This window comes from Chaetodon trifascialis, chromosome 11, assembly GCF_039877785.1.
Source record: "Chaetodon trifascialis isolate fChaTrf1 chromosome 11, fChaTrf1.hap1, whole genome shotgun sequence".
Lineage (NCBI taxonomy): Eukaryota > Metazoa > Chordata > Actinopteri > Chaetodontiformes > Chaetodontidae > Chaetodon > Chaetodon trifascialis.
In genome coordinates this window covers 25,487,192-25,510,345 of record NC_092066.1, presented here as the reverse complement: position 1 = coordinate 25,510,345, position 23,154 = coordinate 25,487,192, and the positions used below count along the sequence as shown (strand labels likewise).

At 42.4% G+C, this 23,154-nt stretch overlaps 1 protein-coding gene across 1 annotated transcript in view; it reads right to left on the bottom strand.

Annotated features, from left to right (window-relative positions):
• LOC139338461 (cadherin-18-like) overlaps positions 1 to 23,154 on the bottom strand; it is a 252,805-nt gene that overhangs the window by 53,106 nt on the left and 176,545 nt on the right. The window contains exons 6-8 of the mRNA XM_070973476.1: positions 21,191 to 21,378; positions 15,235 to 15,488; positions 2,181 to 2,317 (exon numbers count right to left, since the gene is read on the bottom strand). Of these exons, the coding sequence (XP_070829577.1) occupies positions 2,181 to 2,317; positions 15,235 to 15,488; positions 21,191 to 21,378 (579 nt within the window). The remainder of the gene's footprint in view (positions 1 to 2,180; positions 2,318 to 15,234; positions 15,489 to 21,190; positions 21,379 to 23,154) is intronic.

Here is a 23,154-nt window from a genome sequence, read left to right as displayed (position 1 = left end):
ATTAATCCCCAGAGAGTCAGCGTTAGGCTGACGGAGCCGGCATTTATGAATACCCCCACTCAGTCCATTACTCACACTATTGTGCAGTAAAGGGTAGGAGAAAGGGTAATTGGCAAGATAAGCATCAGCTGCAGAGGAATGAGAGAGAAGGTTCAAGAAGAAAGAACTGATGGAAAATTGCTCAGATGCCTTCAGCAGAGGCAGAATCTCATCTACACAGAGGTATTGTCAGATCATTTAATGTGTCTTAAAGTATTCCACAGAAATTCAAGAAGTTAAGTAGCCTCCTAAAAATGTCCTAATATTTTATGCAATTTGTTTTTAAGGTCATGCAAATCTTGAAAGACAAATGAAATGTAATCCATAAAGTAATTCATTTGCAGTGGTTAAAATGGCTCAGGAAATTTCTATAGGCTTTTGTTATGCTAAGAAGTTAAATACTGGACACATGGATTGCTTTCTTTCTAACTCATAAATGCATTTTTCTTCAGACTGACAAATACAGAATTTGCCTACCCCATGTGTATGGTGGTGTCTGTATCTACAGAGACCCTGCATTCATTTAGCAGATGTTCTTGTCCAAAAGAACATAAGTGTGTTCAACAGCAAAATGAACAAGACTTACATATGAAAAATTGGAAGTCCAACACTCCAAGGAGTATGTTCAGTGGTACACTGTAAGTGCTTCAAGGTGGCCTTAAAGACACATACAGTGGACAATTGATAGATGATAGAGAGCTTTTGTAATGGTAGCTAGAGGGACGAATACAATACAAGCCACTCAGAATTGTTGCCTCCAGCCAGAGGCTGTTTGGCTGCCAGGATCCAGTTCCCAGCCATTTACCTGTACTCTCACATTTCCCCGAAATGACTTTTGAAGTCCCACCCACATGGCTTTGATTTTTCATATGGTTCTGTTAAATAACATATCTTTTAGCATTGTCATGGCACCGAATAGACATATAGTAATCCATAATTACTGCAGAGGTGTCTTCTTCCTTCTCACTTTCTCACTCAATTCGAACAACCTCTATTTTATGTTAGCTAAAAACAAATATCTGTATAAATGTATTTAAAAAACAAACAAACAATAAATTAATTCTAATATTTTCCTGACCTTAAGATAACAGCAGCACCGGGGAAACTTAAAGTAAAACAGGTGAACTACAGCAGTTTGATGGTAGTAAATGGTTTGAGCTTCCATAAGTAGATGAAGCACTGCAACTGGTTTCCACTGGTGCTTAGGGGCGTTATGAGTTGGAGCTGCATTCATTGCATAATTGAGGGCGATCTTTTTACAGCCAAAGACCCAGTGGGAACCAGGCATGGTGCCAGGATTTTAATTTTGGGTGGGCCACAGTTACTTTGGGTCGGCCTCTTAATTGCAAAAGTTAACACTGTTTCCAATTGGTAGTCTCACTTAAACAAAAATGACTGGTATCATGCTGTGGAGGGCGACTAGTACGTTTAGCAGGTTATGACATGTTCAAAATCTTTATACAAAACATTTTCAATGCCGGTCAGGTACATAAAAAAAAAAATGATATGATTTCCCAAATACTTCTACATAGCCAGAAAAGGACATGTTACTGTATTCAACATAAAACAGAGGGTGAAAGCCTGACTAAAAACGCACAAAATATCCTTTAACTACAGGTGCATTCATTTAACTGTAGTAGCCTGTGCCTACAATATAGAATTCACTGCCCTTCCCAGTCACCATTTTTTGCCAAACAACCACCAGATTATGACGTGTGTGCATGAGCGTAACGTGTCTGGGGCAAGAAATGATGGCCCACTGTAACTGGACTAGACCTCAGATGATATAAGCTGAAAAAGTGTCTTTTTTTTTTTTTTTTTCAATGGAAATGTTTTTGTTTTAAGGGTTTTATTAAAATGCTGACTTTAATCATTAAAAATAAATGTTAAGAAAAATCTTCAAGTCATTTAGGGTTGGCCAGTTGTACAAGTGGGTGGGCCCAGGCCCATCAGACCCACCCCTAACACTGCGCCTGGTGGGAACCCAGCAGAAATCTTCTACAGATCTGTGTAGGCCCTGTCCAGGACCAGCCAGCCATTCCAGGTGGCTGCATTGTTAAATGGATGTTATGCTGATGGATCAATATGCAGCAAAATAGATAACAGGCAGTTGATCTAGTCTGCTGTTGCTTTGAACTTACCAACCTCTGCAGCCATCACAGTGATGTTATGCCATGCCCTCTCCTCCCGGTCTAGAACCTGAGTCGTCCTGATGATGCCGCTGTTCACCCCAATGATGAAATACAAAGGTCTTTCTTCTTGATTTTCTATGAAGTACCTGTGCAGAATGATATAGTGTGAACTTTAAAGTGGAATTATGCCACAGTAATATAATACAAGATAAACTGCCAGTTGATGATGTGCATTTTCTGAGAGCAAAGGTAGTAGGCATGACCAATATATTGATTAAGTTAAGAATGAAGCTATATTTCAGGAGTGGAATGCACAAACTATGTATAATAGAAAAATACATAACACAATATTTATCTTTATTATTTCTTGTATTATGTGCATTTACTTTTTCTTGTTAAGAGTTAGTGTGACAGTGTGCATCTATATTTTCTTCTTCTTTTTCATCGCCCATTTTTTTTTCCCTTGGCATGCTAGTTCTTTACACCAGGAATTAAACTAGAATTACCTCCTCATGGTTGTATGCCTCCACCAACCAGTCATGTTGTAGTTTACAGCCATGTCTGTCTAGACTCATGTATGTAGTGAAGACTTTGGGGGAATTTACACTGAACAAAAATATAGACGCAACACTTTTGTTTTTGCTCCCATTTTTCATGAGCTGAACTCAAAGATCTAAAACATTTTCCTGGGCTGGCGTGGTTTCACGAGGTCTGTGGTTGTGAGGCCGGTTGGATGTACTGTCAAATTGTCTGAAACACCTTTGGAAACGGCTCACTGCATGAAAAGTATCATTTCCGTCAATTATTGTCACTGTAAATTGCCGTAGAAGTTCTCTCTCAGCCAAAGATTTTGTTTTTTTCATGAGTATTTAAAAGTGTGTTTAAATAATTTTATAGGTTACATACAGGATAAGAGTCCTGACTCTCAAAAGCCTTTCATTTTCCACTTAAATTGCTAAATCAAATTGTGAAAATTACAGCCTATACAGTTGTCACAATTATTTATTATTCTTATTGCACTACGTTCCGAACGTTTGGTAACCGTTCACGTTACATTTAACATTACAATGTATTTTGTATTTTAAAGGAAAAGGTGCGACGTCTGCACAATAGTGACGGAAACGACAGGCGATATGAACCAGAGCAGGGGTAAGTTAATAAAATACACAGGAAATATTCTGCAGAATTTAAGTAAATATAAACGTTGCATGACATGTTTGTTCTTTTTGTGTTTTACAGACTAAACTCGCCCCACAACGACGCAGTGACATCATATTTGATGGCGACTTTAACTGGGAGTCCAGACATGGATGGTGTGGACAGGAGTCTTTTTATGTACGTTTTTTTTTTTTTTTTTTAACCCCTTTCTGTTGTTTCTTGTTGTTGTTGTTGTTGTTGTTTTTACTGAAGCCTGTCTTAATTATTTCAAACGAATATATGTTTTCTTCCAGCGGCCTGTAAGACATATTACAAGACGGTGCGGAGGAGCTTCAGGTATGCCCAGGCAGCTGTGAAGATTTCAGCTCGCAGCAGACAGAGAAGGAAGCGGGTAAGAGTTACATGAATGCCGCTTTATTTTCACAACAATGTAAAAATGGGCTGAATTTTCTTTATTAGCTGCATTGTTTTTGACAAACATGGTCACATATATTATCATGTGCTATTGTTTCTTAATATTATATTAATACCTGTATTTACAGCTGCTGGAAGCAAGAAGGAGTGTCCGAGCTCTCCAAACTCTGCCAGACACTGCAAGAGCGGCTGGAGAGTGACCCAAAGTATCTGCCGACACATCGCAAGAGGCTTCGCATCGAGTCCCCTTCAAAGTGACAGGCGCCAACTCAGTATGACCCAGAGGCAGCAAAGAAGCATTTCCAGAGGCCTTAGACTCTTTTTTTCATGCACCATGGACCAGTGGCATGGCCCAACCCAGAGACTCTTATCAGTGAACCCCTCTGCACATTTCCTTGCTTTTTTTCACCAGTAGTCACTGAGGGTTTCCTTTTAAAATGCCTGTGGAATCATCCAATGGTTGTTTGTGAAGCCAGCAAGCCAGCCTGAGTAGATCAACGTCGGTAGCATTCATATGCTAATTAGAGCTATTCTAACCTTCCCAGAATAACCACGCCCTCCACCAACGGAGGGTCCGTTTCTGACGATATTCGGAGCGGGCGAACGTCCCCGTAAACTGGCCGCGAATTGCCAATAATCAGCAAACTTCGCGGGGGTTAACTGGTCGGAAATGTGTTTTTTCATGCAGTGGCTTATGGTAGAGAAATGAACACTCAGCTCTGGTGGACATTCCTGCAGTCAGCATGCCAATTGCATGCTCCCTCAAAACTTGTGACAACTGTGGCATTGTGCTGTGTGATAAAACTGAACATTTTAGAGTGGCCTTTAATTGTGGTCAGCCTAAGGCACAACTGTGCAATATTCATGCTGTCTAAACAGCATCTTGATCTTGCCACACCTGTGAGGTGGGATGGATTATCTTTGCAAAGGAGAAGTGCTCACTAACACAGATTTAGACAGATTTGTGAAAAATCTGTTCTTTGCCTCTGCTTTGCCTTCTGGCTCAGCTCTCTTTTCGTCACAACGGTGCGGTAGAGCAAACGCAATACCGCCTCTGCTACTCCAATTCTCCGACCAATCTCACGTTCCATTGTCCCCTCACTCATGAACAAGACCCCGAGGTACTTGAACTCCTTCACTTGGGGCAAGGACTATCTTGAGTAGGCAATCCATTGGTTTCCTGCTGAGAACAATCGCCTCAGATTTAGAGGTGCTGATCTTTATCCCAGCCGCTTCACACTCGGCTGCGAACCGATCCAGTGAGTGCTGGAGGTCACAGACCGATGATGACAGCAGGACCACATCATCTGTAAAAAGCAGCGATGAGATCCTCAGCACACCGAACTGCAGACCCTCCTCCCCCGACTATGCCTTGATATCCTGTCCATGAATATCACAAACAGGATTGGTGATAGAGCACAGCCCTGAAGGAGGCCAACCTCCACTGGAAACAAGTCCGACTTACTGCCGAGTACCCGAACACAGCTCTTGCTTTGGGCATATAAAGATTGGATGGCCCTGAGAAGTGACCCCCTCACCCCATACGCCCGCAGCACCTCCCACAATATCTCCTGGGGGACCCGGTCATATGCCTTATCCAAGTCCACAAAACACATGTAGACCTGATGGGCAGGGCTGCACGGTGGCGCAGCAGGTAGTGCGCGTGCCTCACAGCAAGAAGGTTGCCGGTTCGATCCCCGGGTCAGGCGGGGCCTTTCTGTGTGAAGTTTGCATGTTCTTCCTGTGCATGCGTGGGTTCTCTCCGGGTACTCCGGCTTCCTCCCACAGACCAAAAACATGCTCGTTAGGTTAATTGATGACTCTAAATTGTCCGTAGGTGTGAGTGTGAATGTTTGTTTGTCCTTGCATGTGGCCCTGCAATCGGCTGGCAACCGGTTCAGGTACCCCGCCTCTCGCCCATTGGAGCTGGGATAGGCTCCAGCCCCCCGCAACCCCGAAAGGGATAGGCGGTATAGATAATGGATGGATGGACCTGATGGGCATACTCCCAGGCCCCCTCCAGGATCCTTGCTAGAGTAAAGAGCAGGGGTCTCATTTATAAAACTTGCTTACGCACAAAACGGGGCATAAAAGTTGCGTATGCAACTTCCTGCGCAAAGGTTGTGATTTATAAAAATAAATGTGTGCACCGGTACGCCAACTTTGATGCTTGCTTACGAACATTTTGGAGACAGGGGGAACTGGCGGTGCAGATGGTGAGGTGGTGAATTGAAGCCAGACTGATCTCATACATTTAATGTCATCACATATCAGACTTATAGACCTGCGTAATCATAAACACCCAAGTCTGCAGTGTTATACATGTGTTCCTTTAGTGAGCTGTTAGGCCTACTACTCTATGTTCATATATCATACTTCCATCTTCAAATGATACAGAGTGGTGGATGGCACTGATTGATTAGTAGTAATTGTGACAAGGTGTGTAACAATCATTCAATTTGCTGAGTAAGCATATAAATAGTGCGGTGACACTCATGCGTAATGCTGCACAATGGATGTGCTGGCACCGCTGGAAGATCACGCAAATGGTAGGATCAGGATGGAGAGAAGATTTAGGGACCACGGAGATTTCCTGGCCCGTGATGATGACTGGCTAATAAGCCGATTTAGATTCCCTAGAGCGGTGCTCTTGGATCTATGTGCTGAACTGGGCCCAGTGTTAGATAGACCCACCCACCGGAACCGCGCCATCCCGGTGCATATCCAGGTGCTGACCACTCTGGGGTTCCTGGTGATTGGCTCCTTTCAGGGGGAATTAGCCGACAGGTAAGTGTTTGATATGATTAATATTATATAATTTTACATTGTCTGTCTAAAGCCCCTTTTGGGTATGATATAATTCAGTTAAATTATGTCCTTAGGTCTGGGATATCACAGCCATCCCTCAGCGCCATAATGCCAGCCGTTTTGGATGGCATTATAAAAATGACCAGTCGATACATCAGGTTTCCTTACACTGTGGGTGAACAGGCCGACATTAAAAGGCAATTTGCAGCAATGTCCGGTTTCCCAAATGTAATCGGCGCAATTGACTGTACTCACATTGCTATAAGGGCTCCGAGTGAAAATGAATTTGCTTAAGTGAACCGTAAAAATGTGCATTCACTCAATGTACAAATTATTTGTACCTCGGACATGATCTTGACGAATGTAGTGGCACGGTGGCCTGGTTCAACACATGACTCATTCATCCTGACACACAGTAGTGTAGGGAGGCGCTGCACGTGATGGCTGGCTCCTGGGTAAGTACATAAACACCATTGTATAGATTCTACCCATTAAAGCCTGATGTATAATTACTCTTCTGTTATACCTTGCAGGTGACAGTGGCTACCCCCTAAAGTGCTAGCTCCTCACCCCCTTCACCAACCCGCAGAGCGCAGAGGAGGTGCGCTTCAATGTGGCACACTCTCGTGCGCGCTCCGTCGTGGAGAGAGCCATCGGTCTCCTCAAAGCTCGGTGGAGGTGTTTGGATGCCTTGGGGGGCACAATGTGGCACTGAGGAATGCAAGGCTCCGTGAAGGTGTCATGCGGCGTTTTAAATAAGACTGCAAGTATGTTTCATTTTTTAACAAGATCTTTAATGGAGCTGGCAATGTTAGACATGACCTCACACATGTTGCCCATTACTGTGCATATTTGCTGGAGTTCGTCACGGACTTCATTAATGGCACTGATGGTGTCCCTTTGTGTTTGAAGGACAGCGTCTGTCAGGATCCGACCACTTCTAGGTGCACCATGCGGTCGGGACGCACTGGTGCTGGGGACAGCCAGGCCTTCAGCCACGGTGCCAGGCCTTCAGCCACTGGCTGCTCCGAATTCCTCACACAGCCGCTGCTTTGCCTCCCCTACGGCGGAAGCTGCTGCCCGTCGGGCCTGTCGATACCTTGCAACTGCCTCTGGAGTCCTCCGAGATAACATATCTCGGAAGGACTCCTTCCTCAGTCAGACAGCTTCACTGACCACCGGTGTTCACCATGGTGTTTGAAGGTTACTGCCCCTTGAGGCATCCAAGACCTTTAGACCACAGCTCTCCACTGCAGCTTCAGCAGTAGAAGTTTTGAACATCGCCCACTTAGGTTCGATGCCCGTAACCTCCACAGGGATGCCAGAAAAGCTTTGCCGGAGTTATGAGTTGAAGATCTCTAGGACAGGGACCTCCTCCAGACATTCCCAGTTCACCCACATCACACGCTTGGGTTTACCAGGTCTGTCTAAAGTCTTCCCCAACCCTCGGACCCAACTCACCACCAGATGGTGATCAGTTGACAGCTCCGCCCCTCTCTTCACCCGAGTGCCCAAAACATGCGGCCTCAGGTCAGATGATATGATAACGAAATCGATCATTGACCTTCGACCTGTGGCGCTCTGGTACCATGTACACTTGGAACATGGTGTTCATTATGAACAGTCCATGACTAGCACAGAAGTCCAATAACAAACAACTGCTCGGGTTCAGATCAGGGGGGCCATTCCTCCCAATCACACCTCTCCAGGTGTCTCCATCGTTGCCCACGTGTGCATTGAAGTCCCCCAGAAGGACTATGGAGTCCCCTACTGGAGTCCCATGCAGGACTCCACTCAGGGTCTCCAAGAAGACTGAATACTCTGAACTGCTGTTCAGTGCATATGCACAAACAACAGTCAGAGTTTTCCCTCCCGTAACCCGAAGGTGTAGGGAGGCGACCCTCTCGTCCACTGGGGTAAACTCCAACTTAGCGGCACTCAGTCGGGGATTTCAATTCAATTCAATATACCTTTATTAGTCCCACAAGGGGAAATTCCAATAACAAGGGGTGTGAGTATCCCCACACCCGCCCGGCACCTCACACCTTGGGCAACTCCAGAGAAGAATAGATTTGATAACTATGTTGTAAATAACATGCTGCTAAACTATTACCCGCATTTGTAGTGCTTGTATAGGCTAGTTTTATACTAAATTGAATAGCTTGGACTAGCACTAGACTGAATGTACCTCTGAATTTAAGATACATGAACAATGAGGTCATCACTTAGCTTAGTAATCACATGACTCTCATCGGCCCAAAAAATATTTTTCACACACTCATAATCCCATAATCCTTGAAAAATATGCTTGTAGAAAAAGTTAAATACTATAATTAAATAAATAATTTTTCTGACAGTTATAAAATACCCAAATTACTTTTTTACAATTACAGTTTGAACCAGTCTTGTAACAGTGCAGCCAGTTTTATTTGTTATAGTATACCGCTCTCCTGGTCCTTACTCTGAATTTATAGCTGAGTTCTCTGAGTTTCTATCAGGTTTAGTCCTTAAAGCAGATAAAGTAATTATTGTAGGTGACTTTAATGTACATGTCGACGTTGATAATGACAGCCTTAGCACTGCGTTTATCTCAGTATTAGACTCAGTTGGCTTCCATCAGAATGTACATGAACCGACTGTTCAGTCACTGTTTTAACCACACCCTCGACCTTGTTCTGACATATGGCATTGAAATGGAAGATTTAATAGTCTCCTCACAGAATCCTCTTTTCTCGGACCATCATTTAATAACTTTTGAATTCATATTACCAGACTACCAGCCAGTAGGCAAAAATTCTTATACCAGACTCCTGTCTGATAGTGCTGTAGCTAAATTTAAGGATATGATCCCATCAGTATTTAATTCAAAGCTATGTCTCAATACAACAAAGGATTCCTATGCTAACATTAGTCCCTCCCAGATTGACAACCTGGTTGATTGTGCTACAGGTTCATTGCGTATGACACTTGACTCTGTTGCTCCCCTAAAAAAGAAGAAAATTAAACAGAGGAGGTTAGCTCCATGGTATACTCCTCAAACCCGCAAGTTAAAGCAAACTTCACGGAAAATAGAAAGGAAATGGCGTTCTACAGGAAAGCCCTCCGCAGTGCTAGGGCAGCCTATTACTCTGCACTAATGGAGGAAAATAAGAACAATCCCAGGTTTCTCTTCAGCACTGTAGCCAGGCTGACAGAGAGCCATAATTCTGTTGAACCATGTATTCCTTTAGCTCTGAACAGTAATGACCTCATGAGCTTCTTTAATGATAAAATTCTAACTATTAGAGACAGAATTCATCGGCTCCTGCCGTCAACAGGTACTGTTTTGTCTTCAAACACAGAAACCGTAGAAACTGTTACTCCATCTGTCGCAGTTTTAAACTGTTTTACTCCTGTCGACCTTCACCAACTAATTTCAATAATTTCATCATCAAAATCATCAGCCTGTATTTTAGATCCTATCCCGACTAAGCTGTTTAAAGACATATTACCTCTCATTGACTCTTCAGTATTAGACATGATCAATCTGTCTTTATCAACAGGCTACGTACCACAGTCCTTTAAAGTAGCTGTGATAAAACCGCTACTTAAAAAGCCTACTCTTGATCCAGGGGTTTTAGCCAACTATAGACCGATATCCAACCTTCCCTTACTCTCAAGAACTCTTGAGAAAGCAGTTGCCAATAAGCTGTGTGACTTTCTAAACAATAATAGTTTATTTGAGGATGCATTATAGCAGAGAGCACTGGTTAAAGTTACAAATGACCTTCTAATTGCATCTGATAAAGGATTTGTCTCTGTACTAGTCTTATTGGATCTTAGTGCTGCATTTGACACCATTGACCATGGCATCCTATTACAGACACTGGAACACTTCATTGGCATTAAGGGAACTGTGCTAAGCTGGTTTAAATCCTACTTGTCAGATCGCTCTCAGTTTGTACGTGTTAATGATGACTCCTCTGTGCTCACTAAAGTCAGCTATGGAGTTCCGCAGGGTTCTGTGCTTGGACCAATTCTATTCACCTTATATATGCTTCCTTTTGGTAAGATTATCAGGAAGCACTCAATAAATTTTCTTTGCTATGCAGATGATACCCAGCGATATTTATCAATGAAGCCGGAAGAAACCAGTCAGTTAACTAGACTACAAGCATGTCTTCATGACATAAGACCTGGATGACCTGCAATTTTCTGATGCTAAACTCGGACAAAACTGAAGTTATAGTAGTAGGCCCTAAACATCTTAGAAAGTCACTTTCTGATGACATAGCAGTTATGGATGGCATTGTGCTGGCCTCCAGCACCACTGTAAAGAATCTGGGAGTCATCTTTGACCAAGACATGTCCTTTTACTCCCATGTAAAACACATTTCAAGGACTGCCTTTTTTCACCTATGTAATATCGCAAGAATCAGACATATTTTGTCTCAAAATGATGCAGAAAAACTAGTCCATGTATTCGTAACTTCCAGACTGGATTATTGAAATTCCTTACTATCAGGCTGCCCAAATTTGTTGCTGAATATTCTCCAGTTGCTCCAGAACACTGCAGCACGTGTTCTGATAAAAACCAGGAAGAGAGATCATATTTCTCCAATACTAGCCACTTTGCACTGGCACCCTGTAAAGTTTAGAATAGAGTTTAAAATTCTCCTCCTTACTTACAAAGCCATAAATGGCCAGGCCCCTTCTTATCTTAAAGAGCTCATAGTACCTTATTGCCCCACTCGAACACTGCGTTCCCAGTCTACTTATGGTTCCTAAAGTCTCAAAAAGCAGAACAGGAGTCAGAGCATTTAGCTATCAAGCTCCTCTCCTGTGGAACCATCTTCCAGTCTTTGTCCGGGAGGCAGACACTGTCTCTACATTTAAGAGTAGGCTTAAAACTTTCCTCTTTGATAAAGCTTATAGTTAGGGCTGGCTCAGGCTTGTCCTGGACCAGCCCCTAGTTATGCTGCTATAGGATTAGACTGTCGGGGGACCTCCAAAGATACACCGAGCTCCTCTGTCCTTCTGTCCCTCTCCATCTGCATGCTTTCATGTCCTACCACGGCGTGTTACTAACTTAGCTCCTTCCCCGGAGTCTCTGTGCTTTGTCGTCTTGCAGGTTCCACAGTGGCTGAATCTGGATTGTGGATTGCTGCTGCGTCTCCTGCCTTGGCCCTGCCTGACATCCACTGCAACTGCTACTACTGTTATTACATCCACTATCACTGTTACTGTGACTGCATGTCTGTCTCTGTCTCTGTCTCTGTCTCTGTCTCTCTCTCTCTCTCTCTCTCTCTCTCTCTCTGACTGCATTTCTGTCTGTCTCTCTCTGTCTCACTCTCCCTCTCTTGCTCTCCCTCTCTCACCCAACCGGTCGAGGCAGATGGCCGCCCACCCAGAGTCTGGTTCTGCCCGAGGTTTCTGCCTGTTAAAAGGAAGTTTTTCCTCGCCACTGTCGCCAAGTGCTTGCTCATGGGGGAATTGTTGGTTCTCTGTAGATAAAAGAGCTTGGTCTGTACCAGCTCTATATTGAAAGTGTCCTGAGACAACTTCTGTTGTGATTTGGTGCTATACAAATAAAATTGAATTGAATTGAAACTTAAATCTGTAAAGTCTATATGAGCAGTATGATTAAATTAATTTGTTCCATTTATGTATGTGGTTAGCCAACAGGAAGTGAGTTGGCTCAGCCAGAAGAAGTCTCTGAGGGGCATGCTCTCAACTGGAGAAAGACTCCAATATGCATGCTGTATGGACCCAGAAATACAGGAGGAGACTTATATTAGAATTTACTGTAATGGGGTACTATGGTGGAACACGGTAACCATCTCTGTTTAACCCTCCTGTTATGTTCATTTGTCAGGAACAGCAATGATGTTCCCGGGTCAATTTGACCTGGTACACATCTACACAGCACACGAATGACATGTCACCACACTGTGCTTTGTGCAAATGAATTTTGCACATTTCACACGGTCATGGTTGTCTTGACATCATCAGATGGCCTGCAGACCTGGCACCTCTTCCTCTTCCTTTTTCCCCCAGCAGCAACCTAGAAACAAGAGGACCATGATTACTTTACTATGATGTCTTTTTGCTGATCCCAAGATACACAAAACACGCTCTCATACACTTATATATACACATGCACACATGTACACACATGCGTGCACACACACACACACACACACACACACACACACACACACACACACACACACACACACACACACACACACACACACTTACCTCACGCACTGGTGTACTAGGTGCAGTCCAGACTTTGGTATTTTCGTGCACTGCACCGCCGGCGCATCTCCTCCTCCTTTTCATCTCAGTCCCACCCAGCGGCGCAACTCGGAAAGAGGGAGGGGAGAAGGCGTGGAGTGGGTTTGACACAGCTGAGTCCAATCTTCACCAATCACACCAGCTTTACCTTCACCTTTAAAAACGCCGCTGGCGAGGCGCATGATGACTGAGCCCGTGCAGGGAAGTGTCCAACGCCCAAACTTCTCCCAGGAGGAGACTGACGTCACTCATGTCTCATGACATCCGTTTGTATTACTTTGCACACCTGTTTGTATATATTGTTTATTTTTTCTCAGTATATATATATATATATTGTATTCTGTTCTATATTTTGTGGTATATTTTGTTTTTATATATATATATATTCTCAATATAAATATTTTGTTTTTATATTTGCTTTTTATATATATAGTTCTCTCTCTTTTCTTTTTTTTCTAATTTTATTCTAATTCTATTCTTGTAAGGAGCACTGCAACAAAAACAATTTCCCCTCGGGGATAAATAAAGGATTTCTGATTCTGATTCTGATTCTGATGTCTAAATATGAGGTCCTTAGATGGTAAATCCTCCTCCTCCTTCTCCTCATCCTCCTCAAAGCAATGATGTACTCCATCTTTGTAGATAACGTTAAGCATTGCAATGATAACATTTGTATTTGGGATGAAATGACGTGGGTAATAGCGGACAACAATCATCACTTACATTTTTTCCATGTGTCTGTCTCTCTCTGTCTCTCGAGTGTTCTGAGATAGATGCAGTATATATGCTCTGTAGGATGCCACAGCTGTTTCTGGTTGGCACAGCGACGTTAATTAGTTCGCATCCCTGTTTCACCTGTGTACATTCGGTGAGGTTGAGTGACCATTATGCGTGCCGAACGCACTTGCGATGTGGTCAGATGAGATACTGATCAAAATATATAAATTTAGGTCTGACTGTATGTGCTGACTCAGATAGTTGCATTGAATCGTGGTTGTTGCTAATTATTGATCGCAGTGAAATGCCAGACACTGTGAAAACCTGACTGTGAGGTGATGTGAGCGCACAACTCCACCGGTTTACGAAAATCCACTTGCCCGGCGGTGTGCCGCTGGCATACAGAGTTGACCAGGTCTGGGATGGTGAGCTTTCAGCGCACTTTTGTGCTGCCGGCGCAGACCAAAATGGACGAAAATCCAAATGCACCAGCTCATTATGCTGACACCTCCCCTATTGTGCCACAACGCCCATCCTGGCGCACCTCTGTACGCCTCGGTTTACTAAAATACCAAGTGCGCTGTGCGCCTGCGTGCGCTGCACGAAAATACCTCTGTGCCAGCGGAAGTACTACATGAGTATAGAAAGACAGTAACAGTGCCAGGATAAAACATTTCCTTTGGGAATGCATATATAAAGTGGACAGTATATAGTCATGGTATTGCTGTATACTGTATACTGTATACTGTGTTGAAAAAAAGTTGAGTGAAAATGTATAACAGCCCTACGTCTCACAGGTCTCCATCAGAATGCCATAGTGCTGCCATTGTTGAAAGATGTCTATCAGGAGTTGTGCAACCAGCTGCTGGGCTGAGAACAGAAAGCCTTTGTATGCCTCTTTGGCCCTTGCTGATGATCTGCTCCAGAAGACCAATGTGAGGCCTGAATCAAAGGGCTTCTTGGGGATGTTTCAATGTTGGGTCCATCACAACCTTCAGTAAGCTGTCCCCTAACATATCCATACACCGTGACACCATGAAGCTCACAGTAAAAAGAGTACCATTCAGTAAACCATCCTCAACAACACCCTGTTCCCTATGCTTTAGTATAGACCTGTGAGTGGGAGGAGTTAGAAAAAATCTGGTTCATTTACTGCATAGACAACTTACTTTCAAGTTGGGCTGAGAAATATACAGAATTAAGGCTCTCGCAATTCTGAAGGAAATTTTGCGGTGGCATCACACTGACAAAACATGTGGTCTATTGTTATTCTTGTATGTACTGTTATCATCCCACCCTACCTCTGAAAATTGCATCTTAAATGTAATCCCAAATTTTGAATGAATTTGGCAACCCCAAATATGTGCTTTACTTCTTGTAATATTTTGAGTCAACCGCCATAAAAAGCAACAGAAAATACCTGAAACAAAATTAAAATAATCAAAACTGATGGCTTTTGTTCCTCTGTGCAGCTAGTGTTCCAAGGGAGATACAAAGCAGGCAGGAAATGGAGTATTTTCAGAGAAGTGAGGCTTTTGCAAAGAGAAACACTTCTTCAGTCGACCTGCTGTACATGCTGAAGCCACACACTGTGACACAGCTCTGACCCAACAACTAAACCCCAAATACTACCAGATATACACACACAAAACTACACACACATCACATCCTTCAATGTTTCCGTTACCTTACAGCACTGTTGGTGCTATCAGGGTCCACGGCAGTCACAGTTCCAACCTGTGTGCCAACAGGTGAGTTTTCATACACATCCATAATGTAGTAGTCCAAGGAGAAGACAGGAGGCTCATCCACATCACCCACAATGACTCGCAGTGTTGTGGAATCCTTAAATGGCCCCAGATGGGAGAAGTGGGGGTCTGGGCAAGTGTTGGAGCCTTCAATGTTGAGTGTGTGAACCTTTCTTTTCTCATAGTTCAAAGGCTGGGGAGGAGACAGAAATCAAAATTATCCTACCAAGGACACATTTCAAAGATGATCAGTTTAAATGGGACAATGTCAAATGGAGAATTGAGTCGAGTTGAGTTACATTACATTTATACAGGGCCTGTCAGGGATCACAGTAGAAGTAGAAGAAACATATTGAAATCTACTGCATGTGAAAAGAGGTCTGATATTGAGTGTATGCACATTCATAAACTGTAAGTGAAAAATATATTTGTGAGAGTACTCAGTCAAAATGCATTCATAGGAACAATGAGACTTCTGGTATGGACCACTGATTTTCACAAAAAAGTGGGTGGGGGTCAAAAAGTGTTAGAGTCAAGAAGAAACAACAGTGTTTCTATCTTTCATAATGTGCCACATTTGCAAGATAGATTCGATTAGCTCACTCAAAGTGGGCATGGCGTTCCATGTGCGTAACAAAACAGACATAGGTCAGCATGGCTCATAATATAGTAAGAAAGTAACCAATCACCTAACCAGTCAGTTAGGCCTCTATCTGTATTCAAATACGCACACACCTGACACAAAGTACGTATGGAAGCTATAAAGTAAGTAATAAAGTAAGTAAGTATAAAGTAAGTCTTTTCTGTGTATTTCTTCTTTATTCAGCAGTCACATGTTGAATGTTTAGGAAAACACTGAAGATACAGAGTTATAAACAACCTAGTACACACACAAGTATGTTCAGAGCATTTTGACCAACACTGCAACAAGAATCAGGTCACTTTACAGCAACACAGTTTCATAACAAATTAACTATAGACTGAGTTTGAAATGCAGACCATACTCCATCCTGTTACACTGAAATTGTGTTCGGCAGAAAAACACTGGTTTAAGCACATTATAACAAGGGAATGACCCCTTGTTCCTGATAGTCATTATGTTTCTGGATATGGAACTGTAGAGGACTGTTGGCCTCCACCAACACTTCTCTCATGCAACATTACTCAATCAGGAGGGGGAACACAGAGAGAAATAATTAGCACACAGCATGTGTGTAGTATGTATGTAATTGTAACCAGAGTTTTTACTATTTGACATATCAAAGTCTTTAAATGGTGGGTAAGATTTAGTCTGTCAGTGGAAAACACAATTATGTGGATTTTATTCTTCTTTTTTAAAAGCATGACAATTCCAGGCTTTTATTCTGACTGCCAGCTGTAATCTGGAAGTCTTAATTCCAAATTTGCACCAAACCGTATGCTCATTTTAGCAATCCAGTTAAACAGTTTATTAATCTGTGTACACAGTGTATCAATCTGTACACACATATTATTAACATATTATTATTATTATTAAGTATTAACTTATTATTATTATTATTATTATTAACTTGGTTTAGCAATTTATGTGCACAGATTTCTGTGCCAACATTCATATATACAATACGACCCCCTTAAATCAATCGTTATTCATATTTTATTAACAATATTTACCCATTCGTAAGAGGTCTTTCCTATTCTGTCTGACTAAATCATTGTTTTTGGTATTCTGGAGGATACTCAGTGTGTCACCGAACGGTGGTGGTGGGTCAGAAAAAGGAGTGAACCCAAGAGTGCAGACTTGACACAAAAGAGGTTGAGTCCAAGTGATTTATTAACAAAAAGGGTCAGGCCAACAAAACCCAGTCAGGAACAAAATCACAAAAACACAAGAGGTAGGTCAGAAAAACCAAAGTCCAAAATACCCCCAAAAGAAAACCAGGACTAAGCCACAATACTCACTGTAGAAACCAGGGACAAGAAAAACCACACGCAAAAGGAATGCTCCCACACAGACAAAGGAACAGACACAAACTTAAATAGACCAGGGGAACTAAACAGACACAGGTGGACACAATCACGATAACGAGGTGGGAAACATACAGAAGTAAAGAAACTAAGACACACAAGGGCAGCCTACCAAAATAAAACAGGAACTCAAGATGCCAAAATAAGACAGGATCCTGACACAGTGTTCTTTCTGTATATAAGAAAGAATGGCTGTGTCTGAAGTGAAAGACCAGGTTGTGCTCTAATCATGCTAGGCAGTTTGATCCCCAGTTCCTCCTGCCCACCTGTCAATGTGTCCTTGGGCAAAGCTGCCCATTGAATGGTAGCTTGGACCATCACAGTGTTTGTGTGAATGAGTGATTGAGCAGCAAATTGTAAAGCACACATTTTTGATCGATTAGAGAAAAGCTACAATAAAAATCAAAACCATTATTAACTTGCAGCTCTGAAAAAACAGTAATACTCACTCCTGCTGAGCACAGACTTCCCTGCTGTCATAGTTCAAAGGCTGCAGAGAAAATCAGACACACTTGACTGTATCAAAGAATTTCAGCATGCATGCTGGATTTGATCCAATTCCATTTCCCTTACAGTTATCTTTAGTGTATGTGTGTTTAGTGTGAAAAGAAGAAGAAAACTGTTCAAACTGTGACTGCACAATAAAATTTTTCAGCCCTTTGCACCTCATAAAACAGTGCATGAGTAGCTCAAGTAGCTCAGTTGTCCAATCCAATTGAGTCTTGAGCAGAATGTCAAATCATCAACTCTCTTTTTTGTGTTACCAACAGTAACTTACCACAATTTTGATCTGCACAAAAAACTGGAAAACCATACGCTTTAAAATAAAGTTTTATTTTTTTATTTTAATTGGATTTTATTTGTTTGTTTAAGAATAAAACTAACAGTTGCTCTGTGGTTCAAGACCATACTGAAGGTCATCATTTGCTTCCCTATACTGATTATTGGTGCAAATTAAAAAAACACACCATGTCTGTACTACAATCCCACAGCAGTGCAGTAAAGAATATGGCACCATAATTCCACTTATACTACAAATCCTGTGATGATGCATTGACAAAATATATATTAAGCGCTCATTACCTGGCCATTGTGATTAATTAGTACTTTTGCTTTTGAAATCTAAACTTTGTTGATTGAACCTCAGTAAATTCTTGACCAGTACGTAATGGAGTATTTTCACATTGTGGTATTGCTATTGCTATAAGATTAAGATTAAGATTAAGATTAAGATTAAGTTTAAATTTAAGATTAAGATTTACTTTATTGATCACTGCACACACATGCTACAGGGAGGAGACTGCACACACGCCATGCTTTGTGAAATTATTTTCTCCGCATTTAAGCCATCCTGGTAAGTCTTCCTCTGTGGCAGACCTGGGGCCTCATGTGTAAAGGGCGCATACGCACAAAAACGTGGCGTACGCTCTTTTTCACGGCAAAGTTCAGATGTATCAAGTGCCTCACGCCAACTTCATGGCTGGCGTACGCACATTTCTACAGCTGTTGATCCTTTGGTGACATTAGAGGTGATGCTGGGATGTGCACATCAGAGACACATGAACAATTAACACTGATGAGAGCGGAGGTACAATGACCTCCATTCCCGCGCTCGGTCAGTCGTTGAGAGGACAATCGGTCTGCCTGTACAGGACTGGGGTATGCTGCTGTATAGTCCCGAGAAGGTGTGCCGCGTCCCATGTGGAACACCGGCACGCCATACCACTGCCAGACAGCATATCCCCCCACCAGACGCTTCACATCCACCTTGATGTCGGACCACTTCTTGTTCACTTCTGCTTGTGTCCGCTTCTCTGATCCCACAGCATTGACAGTCTCTCACACACTCTCCCACTCACTCCTCCTCCATTTGTTGCTTATGCCGGAGGTCCTCCGGCGGAGGACAGCGTGCCAAAGAGCACATTTTTGTGCACTTCCACTTCAGTGAGTAGCTCCTCAAATTCGCTTTCGGTGAAATTCTTTTTGATTTTCTGATCGTGCAGAGAGGGGAATCCCAGGTGCAGGGCTCATTTAAATATGATTTGTGTATTTGAATAGGGGTGTGGACAGGGAGGGGTCGGGTACTCCAACATGTGCACTCAATTCCACGTTGATTGGGATGTACAGAGGAAATGTGCTTGGATTCGTGCGTGCGCACAGATTCATACATCTGGATATTTTTGTGCGTACGGCATTTTCTGGATTTGAGCGTACGTCATGTCTCAGTCCACGCAAGTCTTTGTACATGAGGCCCCTGGAGCGGTGGCTGCCAGCCGACGGCGGTGCCTGGGGACCCAGTTCCTCTTTGTCACCATTGGTCAGGTGGTGATCTTCTTGCATGTTTTTAGTGTTTTTTTTTTTATGGAGGATACCTTAGGTGAACACGGGGGAGAACATGCAAACTCCACACAGAAAGGCCTCTTTTTCCTCAAGCAGCAGGTAGGGTTGCTTGTGGGCCCTCAGTGCCCACAGCGCCCCAGGCAAGAATCAAACCCGGGACCTTCTATCTGTGAGGCGACAGTGTTACCACTTGTGCCACCGTGGCACCTTTGAAGGATGTAGAAGAAGGATGTAAATAATAAATAATAATAATAATAATAATAATAATAATAATAATAATAATAATAATAATAATAATGATAAATAATTCTTAGACCACTGCCTCTTTAGACTAGTTGTTTTTTAGTAACTGTCAGCAAAAATATACCCTTTAGCAATGTCTACTGTGTCTCTCTTGCACCAATTGCATTATTGCCCAAATTAAGATAATAGAAAATAGAATGAACTAATATGTAATGTTTTTTCTCAGTCCAGATGAACATTTGCATTTTCATCCAGTGTGAGATCTTGTTCTTTTAGGATTTGGCCCACAATCCAAGGAACAAAAAGTCTCCAAGATCAAACTGTATATGTACTGATTTCTTACTTTTTGGTCGACATAAATGAGCTACTGCAAATTGCAAAGCTTACTGAGCTGAATTTTACGGTGGCCGACAAGGGCAAACGTGCCGCAAACGGCAAAATGCTGCAAACACAGGAATGATGCGAAGCCAAAAACACACAAACACATAAAACAAATGCAACAGAAAAACACTGCAAGAGAAAACTACTGCAATCACAGAAACGAAGCAGAGGCAAAAACTTACAAACACATAAAACAAATGCAAAAGAAAAATGCCGCAAATATCAAACACACACACAACCGCATTGACCGCTACTGCCTATTGGCGCTGACGAGCCGTGTGGAATTTCATTCCAATGATCACGTCTTGTCCCATTATTTATACTCACTAATGAAAGCATATAATACTAATCAGTCAGAAAAACTCTAACTCGATAAAAGATGTACTGTTTATTTATCCAGTTAGTTGAGTAACACTGCAGAAAGTTATTAACTGTTAAAAGAAAATACACTATATACACAAGGAGGCAAAGGAGTGCAATATAAGAAGTGGGAAATTTTTAGAATTACGAGGAAACACGTTCAGTGCACAACTTTACCTTACCAAACTCAACTGCCTTAAATTGCTTTTCTACCCACAGTTGGAATAGAATCATGTCCAGTTTTATTATTTTTTGTTGCACTACATTGATGTGACAAACCAATCACAGCCATCCAAGAACAAAGCAGTGAATTGATTTGAAATTCAATTGAAAAGCACAATACACAATGTGACTTAAAGGGTGTTTCAACCTCAAATGTTAAGACATAGGGTTACATTCTGGCATCCCTGTGCAGAAAAAACCTCAGCTGAGTCATTCAAAGGTGATACATCAAGGAACTGCCATGACAGTTGTAAAGACAAAAAAAATCACAAGCTAAAGAAGATATTATGTGCTTACATAAGCATCAGTGTTGACCTGTGCGCCATGATCTCTGATTCATACCTGCTTGAGGGAAATGATACCCTCCCTGCGGTCAGTATCAGTAGTGACGGTGAAGATGGCAGCTGCATCTGCATTAGTGATGCTGTAGGTCATCTCAGCGTTCTGTCCTTCATCTTCATCGCTGGCTCTGATCTGACCCACTGGCTTCCCTACTGGCGCCAGCTCTGGTACATACAGCTGGTAGCTCTCTGCAACAGCAACACAACATTTCGAGATTTTTTTTTTCACTTGAACCTTAAAATAATAATGCTAATCATCCATCCATCCATCCATTTTCTGTACTGCCTATTCGGGGTTGCGGGGGGCTGGAGCCTATCCCAGCGGTCAATGGACAAGAGGCAGGGTCAGGGTCAATCAGACGCTGATTGCCAGTCGATCGCAGGGCGACATATACAGACAAACAACCATTCACGCTCACACCTAGGGGCAATTTTAGCTCACCAATTAACCTAATGAGCATGTTTTTGGTCTGTGGGAGGAAGCCGGAGTACCCGGAGAGAACCCACGCATGCACAGGAAGAACATGCAAACTTCACACAGAAAGGCCCCGCCCGGGGATCGAACCAGCAACCTTCTTGCTGTGAGGAACGCACACTACCTGCTGCGCCACTGTGCTGCCCAATGCTAATCATATAGGACTTCTTACATGCAGTCTGAAATCTTCTCTCACCGTTTCCTGATGTTTGCTCTGACTCTGAATGCATAAACAAATGAATAAGCAGGTGGGGCTCACTGGACAGTAGTCTGCTGTTACTTAGCAGGGTGGAACAAGAACACCTCTATTCTAGGTCATAGCAAGTAAAGTTTGTCTGTTTGCATATGAGGGCTATAAACTGACCCAAACTGAGAGCAAGTGAGAGTGGATAAAAACAGTTTCTCGTGTAAACAGAAACAGAGGACAGCTGATTGTTGAGTATCACATGCCTCTGTTGTACTAGGGAATTAGTGCAGAGGAAAAATTAATTATACTAAATGCTACATGTCAGCAGCAAAATATGGAAGACCTGTGAGGCTTGTGTTTATAGGAAATTAAAACGGGGGAACATAATTAAAGGCCTGTCTTTAGTATAAGCCTGTTCTAAAGCCTGTTTTGTTCTAAAGGCCATTATTTGAGAATATATGGTTCAAGTTGCAGAGCACAGTTTCATCCCGTTATAGTTTGAAGCAAACAAAAGTCACTGACGTGAATATTTCATTATCCATGGGAGTAAATTGTGTGAAAAGTATGTCCTTTCTTTGAAATTGCTTGTATGTGCACACATACTTCTGATTCTTATTCAAACTCACAAATAAGATCTGTTTTAGACAGCTTGGATGAAACATCATGTCAAACCTGCATATTCTGTCCTGAGACATTTATGTGTGCAAATAGTTCTGCATAAGGATTTTCAGTGTAAAGGCAGTATCGGGTTTGATTTTATATCAGAATTGTTGACTCTGCTGGACCAAAACATTCTGTCACTGGAAAATATATCAATGTTGATGGTCTAATGACGGACACCAGTGCAACTACCATGCAAATTCAGTCTCAGTTTTAGACCTTGCTGAAGAATTTATTTTCATTGTTAGCTACCATGCTAGCCAGCTAATGCTGGTATCCAGTATGCCAGGGGCAGGAAACCTCCAAGACCATTTGATCCTGTCTGCAAGGCAATCCATAAATATAGAAAAGCAATTGATTTTTGTGCAATAAAGAAAATGACAACACGTTCAAAGTAGTCCCCGAATGATGCAACACACACAGAGCATTGATATCACATCAATGCATCTTGGCTCCTGTCAGCAAAATGCAAGTAGATGCAGAGCATTCCAAGAGAAATAGATCATTTTTGTTGAAATAAAAGGCAAGCCAGTGTGAAGGCTAATCTCAAGCTTTACAGTTCTAAAACATGCTAAACTGGATGAGCTGCAAGTTCAAATCCACTTTGATAAAGTTAACACTCTTCAGCTAAACTTTGGTGTCC